Source organism: Anolis sagrei, chromosome 5 (genome assembly GCF_037176765.1).
Source record: "Anolis sagrei isolate rAnoSag1 chromosome 5, rAnoSag1.mat, whole genome shotgun sequence".
Classification (NCBI taxonomy): Eukaryota; Metazoa; Chordata; class Lepidosauria; order Squamata; family Dactyloidae; genus Anolis; species Anolis sagrei.
This window is the reverse complement of record NC_090025.1, coordinates 74,321,887-74,338,939: the sequence shown is the minus strand read 5'-3', so window position 1 is coordinate 74,338,939 and position 17,053 is coordinate 74,321,887. Positions and strand designations below refer to the sequence as shown.

The following is a 17,053-nucleotide window of genomic DNA, read 5'->3' as shown; positions in this document are numbered from 1 at the left end:
ACCTCTGTAGATCCTGGAAAATATAACTAGTGAATATTCCCAATATTCACTAGTCAGCATGCCCAATTAATTTCTGTCACTCCTCTAACTTCTTTCAACATCTCATTTGTAGAGATAGAAAGTATATAAAAAAAATTGAAAATGGTGGGGAAACATGTTTCTAGCATATCAAGAAACTCTGATTAAATGGATCCCAGATTGACAAGGATCTTTGCACTTTGGGACTTATTCTACACAATGTGGTTGTTTTTGTATAGAATACAGCCTTTTCTGTCCAGAAAATACTGTTCTCTGCAGAAAGATTATTAAATAATGCTCTCTATGGAAAACAATTTTTCTGGGCAATGAATGCTGTCTTTTGCCCAAACAAGACCATGCAACTTTTATGTGGAATAAAATTGTGTGTTTTTGTTGAGCTTCTCACAAAAATCTAGTTGCTCTTTGTGGGGATTTATAAAAAGACACCATGATGTAATGGGTTGACTGGAAAGGCTTGTGTCAGCAGCTGATTGGCTGAGCATGCCAGGAGCCAGAATTCTGATTGGCTACTGTCTCTGGCTTGCTGCTGAAACAAATGGGTTTAACTGCCACTTTCACTTTGGAGAGTGAAGAGAGTGCTGACTGGAAACAGCCAGGAAGGAAATGGCTGCCAACTCTCTGAAGCCTTATCATTTCTAAGGCATGATGTATATTTTAAAGACTATTTAAAAGGACTGTTTATTCCCTCTGTTCTCTGCTTTTTTCAAGAAAAAAATTAACAAAAAAATAACATCACTAATCATTTGCTTAAGTACAGAAAAATAATTACTGAACAACATATTTATTAGGTCAGATGTTTGGAGATATGATGCTCCATTTTACCTCCAGATAGAGGTTGCAGGCTGAATAAAATAGTCAAAGAAAAGTGTTGTAGGTTTCAGATGACACAGAGATTTCCATGACAAAAAAGCCTAACTCCTATTATAAAGGACAGGGACAACTCAAATCTACATCATCACCCCTTTCCATTTTGAAAGACCCCATCTACACTGCTGAATAATAGAGTTTCGAAATGCAGCTTAACTGCATTGCACTGCTATATAATGCAATTCAATGTCATTCAACTACATTCTGATTAGTATTATATATGGCAGTTTAGATGGGGCCAAAGAAGCATGGCCAAATCACAACTGAACCTCAGAAGGGCCGAACCCTAGTAGCTTCCTGCAGAGCATAGAGCCAAATTCAAAAAGGTGCAAAGATTTCTGTGAGCCACAGCTCACAGAAATAAGCTGTCAAGTTTCATCTGACATTGGGTGTTCATGTTGTAAACACGTGATAAACAAGTCTTTTATTCAAAGGAATCCATATTACACGGATGAACAGATGATCTGATGATAAATCTGCAATACTCAGGAAGTTCGCCCACCCTTCTCTGCACATATTTAGCAGAGGTGTGGGCAGAATAGGAAGCATTCCTCATTCTGAGAACATACAGCCACGTCATTTAATAGAATGGGCGCTGGATGACGACTGGATCGATCTATTGCAGCACATATTTTTAGGGGCAGCATCCTGCCATGTGGTTCACAGACCTTCTGCCACAAAAAACCTTTCAATGTTTTGGTTTAGCATGATGATGTGGGCTGGAATGTCATCTTGGTTGTGACACTGGAAATCAGATCAAAGTTTCATTCAGCAGACAAACTCTGAGAACTTTCTAGAAGGGCTTTTAATAAGGCAGCTAACTGTATTTCCATTTAAAAGCAATTAAACACTTTAATGTGGGATATACTAGGCCAAGTTAATTGAATTGCCGCATGGGCCCTAAGGGTTGTATTCAAGACAATGAGCAATATTGGGAGAAATTTCAGGACATGATTCTTCCTGGAGCAACTAAATTGTCTTGCATATTCTAAGCCTGCATTGAAATCACTGAAAAGCTTTTGGGGTCCTTGATTTTGCCCCAAAGTAGGAAGTGAATTTATCTATATCTTTAGACTAAAACCTGGTTGGCAGAACAAGAGGAAACTGATGCAAGTGTATAGTCTTCATTTGCCTTTATTTTCTTCAACCATAATTCTGGGATAAGCAGGTTGTACTCAAACTATGGAGATGATGATGATGATGATGATTATTATTATACATTTATACCCCACCCTTCTCACCCCAATGGGAGACTCAAGGTGACTTACAGTCCATGGCATACAGTGGCACATTACCGCATTATTTATGCTGTATTTGTATGCCGCCTTTCTCAGCCAATCGGCGACTCAAGGCGGTTTCCACGAAATCAGTACAGATAAAAACATAATATAGATTTAAACAATATAAAACACCACAAAAGCAATAAAAACAACATCATTAGCGTCTCATTATCACCAAGCATTGTCTAGTTTCATTGTCAAATCGTTCGATTTCCTATATTAGCTACTCTGCATTTGTAAACGCTTGCTCGAACAGCCATGTTTTAACTTGCCTCCGAAATGTTGAGAGGGAGGGAGCAGATCTAATCTCTCTAGGGAGAGTGTTTGATAGCCGAGGGGCCACCGCTGAGAAGGCCCTGTCTCTCATCCACACCAAACATACTTGAGGGCAGGGCCTCCCCAGACCTGAGTCCTCAATTATAATAATAAACATGACATATCAATTTCAATAACTCTTTGGCCCCTTCCACACAGCAGACTAAAATCCCACATTATCTGGAATATATGGCAGTGTGGACTCAAATAACCCAGTTCAAAGCAGATATTGGGGGAATTTTCTGCCTTGATAGTATGGGTTATATGGCTCTGTGGAAGGGCTCTATAATTGCTAGACTTTGAACTGTATCCTTTCCCCAATACCTCTCTTTTTAAGTTGATTTGCAGCTATTGGCAGCTGATAATGCTTAATTCTGTCCCATCAAGTTTAGGTCTGTATCATTTACGGGTTTCTTCTTATCAGATTTCAGTTCAAGGTACATAAGTAAAACATGGGCATTTATTTTTCCAGAATAGTTTGCAACTTTGTGCATTCCCCTTGTACAAACATTTTGGTCAATTAGAGACTTTTTGAAGACAACAGTGACAAAGCAGCAGTGTCAATTCAGTCTTTGGAATTTCAACTCTAAACATTAACTTCATTCTAGATCAGCGTATAATAATTTTAGTAGACAGGAATTAGTAATATCCTAATTCTGCCAGTTTTTGTTAAAAAGACAGGGTTCTTTCTAGACCTATGCTTGAATTTCTCGCTTAGCATAAGTTGCAGCCATTCTCATAACAAAAGTGAACATGATGATGGGATAGAGACAGAGTTTTTCCATGAAACTGACTTCTAGCACGCAAACCACACACACATTTAAACCAGGGGTCCTCAATTTTTTTAAGCAGAGGGCCAGTTCACAGTCCCTCAGACTGTTTGGGGAGGGGGGCGGTGTTTCATGAAAGAAACATGAACAAATTCCTATGTATATGGCACATGTCTTCTTTCTAGTGCAAAAGAAAAAACCATGAAAAAATACAATATTCAAAATGAAGAACAATTTTAACCAACTTACCAATATTTCAATGGGAAGTGTGGGCCTGCTTTTGGCTGATGAAATAGTTACATTAATTTGAATTGTTGTTGTTGTGTGCCTTCAAGTCATTTCAGACCTAGGGCAACCCTAAGTCTAAAGTTTAGGGTGAGTGTCAGGAAAATGACCTTGGAGGATCACATCCAGCTCGTAGATCTTAGTTTGGGGACCCCTGATCTAAACAGTGAAATGATGTCAAATTGATGTAGATGTCTGTAGTAGTCAGCTGCCACAGAATCTGGGCTCGCTACAGAGGAGTTGCTGCATGCTGTAAACACACAAAAAAAAATGGCAGCCCATTTTTAATGCAATGTTATTGAGATAAATTTGACCTGCAGCAGATTCTTTGACATTGTTCCCTATAGCATCAATGGGAATGCCTTTGATTGGATTGCTCTCTATATTCTGCAATCCACAATCAAATGATGGAAGGGAGCTGAGAAACATGCTCAGATTTCCCATAAGGAATCCATCATTACTTCATGGGAGAAATTAGCTTGCAAGGGGATGTTTCATTTTGATAAGAAGAACAAATGAACTCATTCAGTTCACCCTCAAATGCATACTAAGCACATGACATAAGGAGTACTAGAAGCAGTGAGATAAGATACGAGATTATTTTGTCAATTAAAAACACTCTCTGTTGTCTGCAGGCCGCATTCTTGGCTCCGGCGCTTTTGGAAAAGTAGTTGAAGGAACTGCATATGGATTAAGTCGGTCACAGCCTGTCATGAAGGTGGCTGTGAAAATGCTGAAGCGTAAGTGTTTCTCGGGTTACAGATAATCCACGTCATCACTCTCATTTATGCCAAATATTAGAATGACTTGAAAGCAAATTAATTGGTGTGATATATTTGTCACGGCATAAGGTGTTTGCTCTTTTATTTTTGATTCACTCAAGATGTAAAATGAACATGCTGTCACAAGAAACAGGGTTCATGTCTTAAATGTCTCCATATATTCTCTATACTCTGTTAACACTTTGATCAGTATATTCATTGTTTAAAAGCAAACCTGTTATTTCTTTTGTGAGCATCTTTGTTTGGTAGTGGATTCAATACATTTCAATAGAAAGTACAGTATCTGTGGGAAGCACACTCCAGGACCACACTGATATGTGAAATTGTGGGTAATATCAAAGCATATTGAGTTGTGCTGGAAGACTTTTGGAAATTCCTAGAGAGGATACCTCTCTAGCCATTATTAGGTCATCCAGTGAGTCTCAGTAGTCAACCTCTGGCAGATGCACACCATAGAATCGACACAGAAAATGACTAGAAGGTGTATTTTGTCAGAGGCAGATAACTGAAACCACATAACTGGGTACTATGACAAATAAGAATGGACAGATGAGTCACCTTATCTCTCTTTCGCTAAGCATTATTTGGCATTTATCAGTGAGTTGCTTCCATTATTTCTAGAGGTGCAGGGGCCACATGACTAGTCCTCTTTCTTCTTCTTCTTCCTCCTCCTCCTCTTTGGTATTATCCTCTCCCTGGCTCCTCTTCCTCCTTAATTTGTTCCTCTTTTCTCCTCCTCCTCCTCCTCCTCCTCTTTTGTATTATCCTCTCCCTGGCTCCTCTTCCTCCTTAGTTTGTTCCTCTCCTCCTCCTCTTCCTCCTCCTCCTCTTCCTCCTCTTTTGTATTATCCTCTCCCTGGCTCCTCTTCCTCCTTAGTTTGTTCCTCTTCTCCTCCTCCTCCTCTTCCTCCTCCTCCTCTTCCTCCTCCTCTTTTGTATTATCCACTCCCTGGTTCCTCTTCCTCCTCAGTTTGTTCCTCTCTTTCATCAGTTCAGTGAGATGACAGAATTAACCATTGAAAAAAGTGAAAACATATATTTGTCCAAGTTTTTCCTCTAGTGTAAAAGAGATCTTTGACTTCACCATGTCTCTCAGGCTGAAATGAACCTAATCCTTCCTGCTTGTGTTCATCAAAAATACATTTTGCAGATTAAGCAAGCAATTATTAATATTGACTTTCCAGGGAACCTTCAGAAGAAGACAAAAGCTCAATTCTTATAAGCAAAGCAGGATTATTCCCCCCTCAAACAACTAGGGTGGCCTTTAGAAAGTGTTCCATGGGGATGTAATTCTTCACCTTCTTGTTTGAAAGAATTTTCACATAAGTTAGGATAAGTTTTGTATGTGTGTAAGCATCTACTGCTAATGTCTTGTTGCATGGATATGTTTTTTAAAAGTGGAAGCACTGAATGGGTTGGTCACATATTTTTAATCAACAGTCCTATCCTTCTGTGTTTCCTGTGTGGATGTGTGTCTACTTTATGCAATAAAGAAAATAGGAGAGTCATTTTGTTCAGATAATCTTTTTACGTGAAATGTTGAGATTTTGATACACATCCCTCCCACCTATAAAAATCCACCTGTCATCCATTTTGCTTTCACATAGAAAGGTGGAAAATCTCACTACAGTTGAGATGTCAAAGCAATATTTCTCATCAGGGATGAAAGAAATAGCTAAACATTTTGTACTGATCCACTCTCTACCCTGCCTGAAATATCAAGGTGCTTTCGGGATAAGACCTTTGGTTATATGTAGTTATTATTCATTTGGTTACTGGATATCTCCAATGTCTGAGAAGAGAACAGTACACTGATACTTAAACATGATGAATCATTTTTGTTTGGCATATGGAGGCATCTGAACCCACACCGTAACACTATGTAACAAAATTCGGAGAAAAAAACTGTTTCTGGTTTGAAAGTGTTATTTCCCATTTAATTGTGTGGTACTTACTTTGAAAGTAGTTGTTATACTCCAGAAACTTTATTTTTGTGGCTTCCACAAACTATGTTGAATTGGTTGAGACTCTATGAGATATTCATTGAAAAACTATGAGATATTCATTGAAAAACTATATAGAAAAACTATGTGTTTGCAGGATGTCCCGCAAACACAAAGTTTTTGCCATTTAATAAACTTTCCCCATGTTTCATGATAGAACCAATTAGGGAATTATATTTACAACCCAGGAACAAACATTGTGTTACATAGTGTAATCAATTGTTTTCATTGATACATCTATGAAATCCATATATTTTCTATTCTCAGTTCTGGACTGAAATCCCTACCTTCTTTTCGATTCTCAATTTCTAAACATTTTGCTTTTTAATCTAATGAAAAATGTTACTGCTACAAGGTGCAAAAATAGAACTGGAAGAGGAGGAAGTGTTTATGTTGGTGTTGGGGAACAGGTCACAGTAGACTTCTCTTGGGTGCCAAAAGAGTTTCCCAGTTTCTGGCTCTTGTAAAAAGCAATGTCTGGTTCGTGGCCCATGTCAGTTTATATATATTATCTATACATCATTTTCTTCCATTCAATTTCCACATTAATGTACATCTTCTTAATTCACATTAAAAACCATATATCAGTACACAGAATTTCGAAAGCTTTTCTTACCAAAAATACCTTCACAAATACTATTTCACAAATGTAAAATACCTTCACAAATACTATTTCACAAATGTACTCAGATATAATTGTATTTTACCCTAAAATACTCATTTTAAACATCATATATGAGCATGCCTAGCAGAGACATTATTTCATGTCTCAATACTACTAGAGGGGAATCTATGTGACAGGATGCTTTCTGCAGTGGGATCTCAAATGTAAAGCTCTCCTAAGGAATGTCAGGATACTTCCATCTTTCTTGAGCTTTCAGTGGGGAGCTAAGACTGTATTGTTTTCTATGTCCTTTGGTCCTTTTAACCAGGAGCTGCTGCTCTGACTATTTTAATTCTGTATAGTTTTAAAATCATTTGTTAAAATTGTTATCTGGTCTGTTTTAAAATACTTGTTTTCTGTTTTATCTATTTTGAATGTCTTATTTTTTTCTTATGCGTTGTATATTGTTGGGGCCTCTGGTGGGCTGAGAAGTGATACATAAATGTATTAAATAAAATGAAACAATTCAATACATTTAAAATGGATTCTGGTATATTTTTTGAGCTGGGAACCACGTTGTTTATATTCAGAGAAGTAAGAAATACAAAAGATTATCCTGTTCCAATTCACACATTAGTCTGGAGATACAGAATCCTGTCTGAAATTCATAATTATCTCATTTTGGGGGCTTAACATTCCTCAGTAAAACAAAATAATTAAATGATCCCATTAAGGAAGGGTGAATTGGTATTGTTTAGAGGTTCAACAGGTGGTCAACAATCATGTTAAAATATGCAAAATGGTTATGGAAGGTGGACCGAATGGTCTATGGACCTCATCACATGGATGAGGTCCCACAGGGTGATTTGCCACCACCCATGGTGAATCAGCGGGACATTGAAAAATGTGGACTTGGGACCAATCACTTTGATTTGGAAGTTCAAAGAGGCCTGCAGATCTCATGGGATCCCTGAAAAGTGCAGCATGGCAAGCTGAAAGACATGCAATTGCCACTCCTTCTCTATAACCACACTACTAGTGTCAAACCTTCCCGTTTCATCCTCATAGCTCTCCATGCTGTCCCAAATCATTTTGGAGAAGTTTCCCAACCCTACAGAAATAGTTTTGGAGGTTTCCATGAGGATCTAGTAGATGGGAAAGAGTATATTGTTTTCCTTCCAGTTTGACTGACAGGAACAATTCCATCATGAAGCCATCCTAATTGATCCTGACCAGTGAGAACGGCACCTTCTCACAGACAGAAAGTAATGAAAGTAATGATACGGAGTGAAAGATCTTATCATGATTTCCATTTTGAATCCAGAAATCAATGTCCTTTATTGTTATCCCGTGGCCACATATTCTGTCAATGAATTCTATTTGTCGATGTGTGCAGGTGAATAGAGAAATGAAGAATTGGTGGAAGTTTCAGCAGAAATGGAAATTAAATTAAATTAAATTTTGGTGTTATGTTATGGTTTTGTCCTTCTCATCCACAAAGAAAGAAATGGGAAATATATCATTTAATAGCAGAACTGAGAAAATTAATAACTGTTTTAAATTGTCAATAAATGCATGGAATAGGATGCCAACGAAGCCAAGGTATCTCAATCTCTAGTTGTTTAATTAAACATTAGCCTGAAGTTAACAAAATTTCATCCAGACATTTGACCCATTTAGAATCTAAAATGCGTCCTCACCATATAAATGCACCATTGTTTGTTATACCAGACGTGTCTCCTTTTTGAGAAAATAATTATTACAAAGATATTTTCCCCAGACGTTTTGTTTACTTAAAGCACTTTCTCTCCAGCACATTGTCCAAAGGAAGGAAGGGGCATATATTGTCAATGTGATCACACAAAATCCCCATTTCTATTCAAGATTACGAGTATTGTGGAACCATCCATATAATTCTAATTAGTTATCCCACTTATTTTTCCTACAGCCACTGCACGAACCAGTGAAAAGCAGGCTCTCATGTCTGAATTAAAGATAATGACCCATCTTGGACCCCACTTGAACATAGTCAACCTGTTAGGAGCATGTACAAAATCAGGTAGGTTTGTTGAGCCATTAGAAAACAGGGAATGAAGGATTCATCAATGTCCTACTTACTTCAACTATAATTTACTATGTCAAAGAGTAGCTTTGTTCCTCACTGTTGCTAGAGGAGGTTCTTCACTATTGCTAGAGAATACCTGGATTATAGTTCCTAAGCACAGAACTCAAGGTCACTCATTTTGAGAATTTCTATGGCTGTCTTTAATCTGAGAAGATGGGAGAAGTTGTCTTTGAACCTTACTCCAGTCCAGGATTGTGAGATATGATTTGCTTTATAAATAAATCATTGTTTTTCTAGATATTCTACACTGAAACTTATCAGCCGGTGCCTGCATTTGCATTGTAACTTCATGGGATAAACAGGCATTTAGAAATACAGAAAGTTAAAGAGTACTTTGGAGAACATTATTGAGTCCAGAAATGAGGAACCCCCAGTGACACAGGGGGTCAAACCCTTGTGCCGGCAGGACTGAAGACTGACAGGTCACAGGTTCAAATCAGGGAGAGCGCAGATGAGCTCCCTCTATCAGCTCCAGCTCTTCATGAGAAAAACCTCCCACAAGGATGATAATACATCAAAACATACGGGTATCCCCTGGGCAACGCCCTTGCAGACGGCCAATTCTCTCACACCAGACTTGCAGTTTCTCAAGTCGCTCCTGATATGACAAAAAAAAAAAAAGTCCAGAAATTAGTTGTCATCACAGCAACTGTGCTCTTAGACCTTTCACACAAAAATCTTCTGCTGGCCTCTGTCTTCCCATTTTGTTTTTAAATTTAAATAAAGATTGAGAATAAGAATCTGGGGATTATTTTAGTATATTCCCAAATAACTGAATAAAACTTTTGCCTGGCTCCAGTTCTGATTTTGGATATCTGAGTGATTTTTGATAAATCAGCAAGGATTAATTTCTGATAATTTAACACTAATAATGATAAATGTGTTTGCCTGGCCTCTGGGAGTTGGTTCAACAAAGCAATGTTACTGAGATCTAAACAGTAGGTATAGTAATATGTTGTGGTCTACTTTTTGTTCAACCCATTAATAGGTATTCATATACAAGTGGAGTAGTAGTACTATCTTGATGGTCTTAAGCTTGGGTTCACCTATTCTCTAGATATGACCCTGGTAAAAACCTAAGTATTATCTCACCTTTTCCTCCCTTAATACCACTAGGTCCAATTTACATCATCACAGAATACTGCTTTTATGGAGACTTGGTGAACTATCTGCATAAAAATAGGGACAACTTTTTGAACCGAAACCCTGAAAAGACCAAGAAAGATTTGGACATCTTTGGGATGAACTCAGCTGATGAAAGCACTAGGAGGTAGAATTTACTTCTAATATATTTAAAACTTCAGTGTGCTCTTATTGAAATGGAAATAAGTCTGTTGAACTACACGTGAAATAACATGTATTTTCTATTGGATGAATGGGCCAGATCCTACAGAGAACAGCCACAATGTTGTAGCATTTTGGACCTATGTTATTGCAGGGCTGCCATGTAGGTGGAGGTGCTCATTCAGAAAGACCACCGAGGGTCAACTTCAAAGGAACATGTATGATCTTTTGTCAATAAAAAGTCATGGAAGGCTGCTATCATCATGTGTCCTGTAATTCAATTATTATTTTTTTGAAACTGCAGCATTGTACTAGTGGATTGGCTTGCCACATTTTCGTACCTTTAAGCATTTTATAGATGAAAACTGGGACATATGTGGCCAAGCTAGCAGAAGTTATTAGTGTGGCACATAATAGTAAGAAAATAAAGACTATAAGAAACTATAGCAGTTTTCTTTTGGCCGAGTCTGTTGGAACCCCACCTGTTGAATTAACTAAGTGTAAAATACTCTTGTACTTTGAACTCAGTTTGCAGCAATGCAAGTAAGTTGACAACAAAATAGGTAGAGAAGAGAGAAACTGGAATATTTTAAAAGCAGCTGAAAATGTAGAATGGCTGGTTATTAATGGGAACTGTCCCTGCCATACTGGAGAATATACATTTCCCCCTTTTTGGACCACAGAAACTTCTATTCCCTTACTGTGCACTGATTTCCCATTTTTAAAATTTTACTTTTTTAATAAAAAAAATTGGAAATGCCCCCATGTTACAGTTTACAGCGTTTTAAAATACCTCTACTGTGACTATAGCAGCTTGCTCAAAAATTGTGAAATTGCACTTCTACACTCTTATACTCAATTCTGAAGAACCAGGAAAATAAGAGTCTGCCTTATCACCTTGTTGCCTTGTTTTTTACTCGTGTTTTATTTTGAAATGGTCATATGACTGATCAAATAAATAAATAAATAAATAAATAATAATAATAATAATAATTATACTCAATTCTGTGATCAACAAATATAGATGAGAAGGACATGAGAGTGTCATATATTTCACTCTGCACCAATTTCTGAATAATATTACTGTGGTTTTATTCCAGCTATGTCATCCTGTCATTTGAAAACAACGGTGAATATATGGATATGAAGCAAGCAGAAACCACACAGTATGTGCCGATGCTAGAAAGGAGAGACAGGTCAAAATATTCTGACATCCAAAGATCTCTGTATGATAGACCTGCTTCATATAAGAAAAAGTATCTGTCTGGTAAGCCCATGTGCATGAATCCCAATTCACTTTGAATATGTTTCAGCGGAAATCAAACTACTAGAATTCTTGAGATAAATTTCCTGATATCTCTTTTTAAAATGTAGCTCTTACCTCTACCATTTTCTAGGTTGAAATCACTGTCCATTCCTTCATTAAAATCTAGAAAACCTTGCATGAAAAGTAATATAAGTAATGAAGTGTCAACTATCCTGGTCCCAGTCAGGGGCGGCTCAACCCATTACGCAAAGTAAGCCTTTGCAGTATAGTTGATTTTGTCCAGGGGTGCTCTTGAGGTGCTCTTGGGGGAAAATAGACCTTGACATATGCAAGTTGTAGTTACTGGGATGTATAGTTCACCTACAATCAAAGAGCATTCTGAACTCCACCAATGACGGAATTGAACTAAATATGGCACACAGAACTCCCACAACGAACAGAAAATATATATCCGTGATTGGTTGGGGGGGGGGCAAAATACTGTTTGCTTACCGTTGAAAATTACCTAGGGCCGCCTCTGGTCCCAGTCTAGCTCATCTGTCTCCTGTGGCCTTTGAGCTTTGATAGTGGTAGAAGATCTGATCATCAATTATCTTCTCCATCACATTGTTGCACCCCAGGCCTGGAAATACTTATGACCACAGCACCACACAAGAGTCCAGAGTATAAGCAAACAGTTTATTTTAAAAACACATAAAATATATGAAAAAATCAGAATAAAGAAAGACGATGCATAATCCAAAAAAGGTTTAGCAATAGCTGATAACCAAACAGTAATCCAAATGTCTCCTACACATCCAAAGCTAACACAGTCCAGGAACAGCCAAAAATCACAAATATAACATAAGCCCAGAAGCAAAAGGTATATTTAGAAAAAACTTGAGCAGGAAATAAAAAAACAAGAACACAGAGAACTTCCAGGATACTTAAATCCAAAACCAAGGCTTGACTTGAAACAAGAACCAGAGGAGTCAGACCTAGCTTCTCACTTGAATCCTACATCGCCTGAACTAACCCTTAGGTAAACAACTTGCTAATTAATAGATACCCATGAAGTCATTTCTTTTCCCATGAATTTTTGCTAAAACTTTCCTATGTAATCACTCTGACTGGTGCTGCCTATTTTCTGTTCTGATCTATAAACAAATACTTTTGTAGATCTCCAGAGCTCCAGGTGTTTTTCCTTAGGAGCCTTCTGTATCACTTAGCTCTTCATCCGACTCCTTATCTAATGTTGCAGTTTCTGGCTGCTCTCATTGACCTGCACTTTCTGAGTCAGGTTTCTCCCAGAGAGAACAATCATTTCCCTAACTTGAATCTTCATCACTTTGTGCCCCAGAAATTCCCACAGGAAATCTCACAAACCTCTCTAAATCATCAATGAACCCATCAGCCTCATTTTGTACTTCAACACACATAGAATATATCTTATTTATTTATTTATTTATTTACTTCCTTACTGCATTTCTATGCCAACCCCCTTGGCCCTAAAGTGACTTGAGGCGGCTTACACTGGCACAATTCGATGCCACAACGATCATAAAAACAAAATTAAAACATTTAACACATATTATAAAAACCATGTTAAAAGCATTAAAAACATATAAACACAAATAACTTCCTATTAGCTGATTTTTCGAAGACATTGACAAGCCGTTCCATAGTCATTCTTTTTTTAGTTCCATATTCATCCATTACACTATGTTGCCAAAAGCTTGTTCAAAAAGCCAGGTTTTTAATATTTTTTTTGGAATATCACTAGGGAGGGGTCCAATCTAATATCCCTAGGGAGGGAGTTCCATAGCTGAGGAGCCACCACTGAGAAGGCCCTGTCTCTCGTCCCTGCGATGAAGGCAGGATCGAGAGCAATTTATTTCATGCTAAAATTCACGATTATCTTAGTTTTCCTCTCTCCGGCCTAACAATTGGCACACAACAACTACAAGAAATTCAACCACCTAAGCCACAGCTACTTCAGTGCAGGCACTAGATATTCCAAAATTGTTTAAAAGTACAACACAATATTTTTTTGACAACTGATTAAATGGAATGAGAACTGGAAAAACCTGCACAGTTTTGCACATTGAGAAATGATTATATTATAAACAAACTTCAATGAGATAAACTGTTGCAACAGCATCACAGATATACTAAATGCTTAATTATTATACTTAATGATTGTGAAGTGGTTTTCACTGAGTGCTACAGATGTCAAAATATTTCAAATTTTTAATATAGATGAAGGCAAAATAAAAACAGGGCCAATATAAGCATTATGATAGCAGCAAAACCCAGACTTGGGCAAGTGCAACTGCACTTGCCCTATAATCCTTACATATTACCTGTCACATCAGCAATTTTAATCCTGTACCCTTTACTCTGGCCCGGCCCAGTTTTATCTTGTTGATGTATTGTTTGTTGCTTGTTGTTTTGTTGTTAATACTGCCTTAATTGTTTTTAATTTGCTTTAAGTGTATTGTTATGTTGTGTATTGAGGTCTTGGCCTTTGTAAGCCACATCGAGTCCTTCGGGAGATGCTAGCGGGGTACAAATAAAGTTTAATAATAAAATAATAATTTTAAAAAATCTGTTAATTTAAAATCTGTTAAATAAAAAAAATCTGTTAAATTAAAAATAAAAATGGTTAAGGTATTATTACTAGGTTTAAGTAGAATATATTTTTGTATGTCAATGTGCAATAAATACAGATTTTTTTCTTGTATATTTGCTGAAAATATATATTTATATAGATTGAAATGATACAGGTGTTTATATTAGTTTCATATTAGTGAAAGAATCTATTTCCTTCCTCCTTCTCTCCCACACAGCACTTGATAATGACAGAATTTTTGGGGAGAGCGAACTTTGTCAATTGTATGATACCAGTCACTACTTGACCTAGTTAGAGCCGCTGTCCAACGTGGCACAAGCAGTTTTCTTACCTTTATAGATTTAGTAGGACTGTAGCCATTTGACTGTGGGATGCCTTCTCCACTTAAGATTCATTCCTAGCAGTTATCAGCCCCCAAAAACAACCTTCCCAAGTGATTTGTAGAGCACTAAATTGAGGGTTAGTGTCGGGCCACATGGCTAACTCAGCCCTTTCTCTGTCCCTTTACAGTGAAACTCAAGCCATGTCTTCCAAAACAGGTTTGGCCACCATAGTTCATTGGTCTCAGAACCAGACTTTTTTCTAGGTCCAGACTTCCTTGGCAAAGACTAGAACATGGTAGGGTTTCACTGAACCAAAGGGGTAATCAAATAACTAGGTTTTAGTGTCTCTCCTGTTGCCAGTTTCTAGAACAAAATAAGAGTTGCTACCATGGAATCACCGGTTCTTTGATGGCACAGGATGACCCTCCAATGAATAGTTACTAAAGAACATGACTGTGTTCAGCCAAGCTAAAAGGGACAGAAATGAATAAAAAAGTGGGATGTGACTATGCCATCTCCAAATGATTGCTTTGGGTTTAAACCACAAGTGGAATAAGTACAAGCAAGCTGCATAATGTGTAGGTGGTACTTCTTTATTTATTTATTTATTTATTTATTTGATGCACTTATTGACCGCCATTCTCAGCCCTTACGGGCGACTCATGGCGGTGTACAGTACACATAAAAAGACAGTTACAAAGGCCAGTATCAACAACATATAACTATACGACAAATACAAACTACATAAAAATCCGCTTCGTCTCTTAGTAGAATCATAGCCAGTCTCATCTTCCTTATACCATTCCAGTTCTCATTACCGTAATGTTGTTGCTTAGCACTTAATTAAATGCCCTCTCGAACAGCCAGGTCTTAAGGCTTTTTCGAAAGGACATGAGGGAGGGCGCCTGTCTGATGTGTGCCGGGAGAGTGTTCCACAGCCGGGGGGCCACCACCGAGAAGGCCCTCTCCCTCGTCCCCGCCAGCCGTGCCTGTGATGCAGGCGGGATCGAGAGAAGGGCCTCCCCAGACGATCTCAAGGTCCTCGTGGGCTCGTAGGCCAAGATGCGGTCAGAAAGGTATTTTGGGCCGGAACCGTTTAGGGCTTTGTAGGCCAAGACCAGCACCTTGAATTGGGTCCGGTAGCAAATCGGCAGCCAGTGGAGCTGGGACAACAAGGGCGTTGTGTGCTCCCTGCTACCCGCTCCAGTTAGTAACATGGCTGCCGCACGCTGGACCAGCTGAAGCTTCCGGGCCGTCTTCAAGGGCAGCCCCACGTAGAGAGCGTTGCAGTAATCCAGGCGGGATGTGACAAGAGCGTGTACCACCGTGGCCAAGTCAGACTTCCCGAGATACGGGCGCAGCTGGCGCACGAGCCTAAGCTGTGCAAATGCTCCCCTGGTCACCGCTGAAACCTGGGGGTCCAGGCTCAACGATGAGTCCAGGGTCACACCCAAGCTGCGAACCTGCGCCTTCAAGGGGAGTGCGACCCCGTCCAGCACAGGCTGTAACCCTATATCCCGTTCGGCCTTGCGACTGACCAGGAGTACCTCTGTCTTGTCTGGATTTAGTTTCAGTTTGTTCGCCCTCATCCAGACCGTTACAGCGGCCAGGCACCGGTTCAGGACCTCGACAGCCTCCTTAGTAGCAGGTGGGAAGGAGTGACAGAGTTGGACATCATCTGCGTACAGATGACACCGCACCCCGAAACTCCGGATGATCTCACCCAGCGGCTTCATGTAGATGTTAAACAGCATGGGGGACAGTATGGAACCCTGTGGCACCCCACAAGTCAACGGTTGTGGTGTGGAACAGGAGTCCCCCAATGACACCTTCTGGGTGCGACCCTCCAGAAATGACCGGAGCCACTGCAAAGCAATGCCCCCAAGACCCATTTCCGCAAGGCGCCCCAGAAGGATACCGTGGTCGACGGTATCGAAGGCCGCTGAGAGGTCCAGGAGCACCAACAGGGACACACTCCAAGTTAAGTGGAGAGCAGACTACAGCTTAATGAAGCCATTGCCTGATTTTGAGCTATGTTTATTTGTGAAACTTAAACATCTGTGATAATAGAAAGAGCCAGAAAGAGCCATACTGGTAGTCAAACACTGATAATCAAACAGTTTGAATACTGGTAGTCAAACTGTTATAGAACTCCAGTATACTGATGACAACGTTGTCTGTGCGCATTCAGAAAAAGACCTGCAAGCCACTCTAAACACTTTCACAGAAGCATACGAGAAGCTCAACCTGCCATTGAACATTGAGAAAACCAAAGTGCTCTTCCAGCAGTCACCACCCAATCCCTCTCCAATGCCAGAAATACAGCTTAATGGTGTAACATTAGAAAATGTTGACCATTTCCGCTACCTTGGCAGCCACCTCTCCACAAAAGTCAATATTGACACTGAAATACAATACTGGCTGAGCTCTGCAAGTGCAGCATTTTTCCGAATGAAGCACAGAGTCTTTGAGGACCAGGACATCCGTAGGGATACCAA

The 17,053-nt window shown here is 39.0% G+C and overlaps 1 protein-coding gene across 2 annotated transcripts in view; it reads left to right on the top strand.

The window, feature by feature from the left end:
• The window catches only part of PDGFRA (platelet derived growth factor receptor alpha), an 83,336-nt gene that overhangs the window by 48,140 nt on the left and 18,143 nt on the right, over positions 1 to 17,053 (top strand). For both annotated transcript variants that reach the window (XM_067468768.1, XM_060778521.2), the window contains exons 13-16: positions 4,192 to 4,296; positions 8,894 to 9,004; positions 10,187 to 10,340; positions 11,455 to 11,621. In XM_067468768.1, coding sequence (XP_067324869.1) covers positions 4,192 to 4,296; positions 8,894 to 9,004; positions 10,187 to 10,340; positions 11,455 to 11,621 — 537 coding nt within the window. The remainder of the gene's footprint in view (positions 1 to 4,191; positions 4,297 to 8,893; positions 9,005 to 10,186; positions 10,341 to 11,454; positions 11,622 to 17,053) is intronic.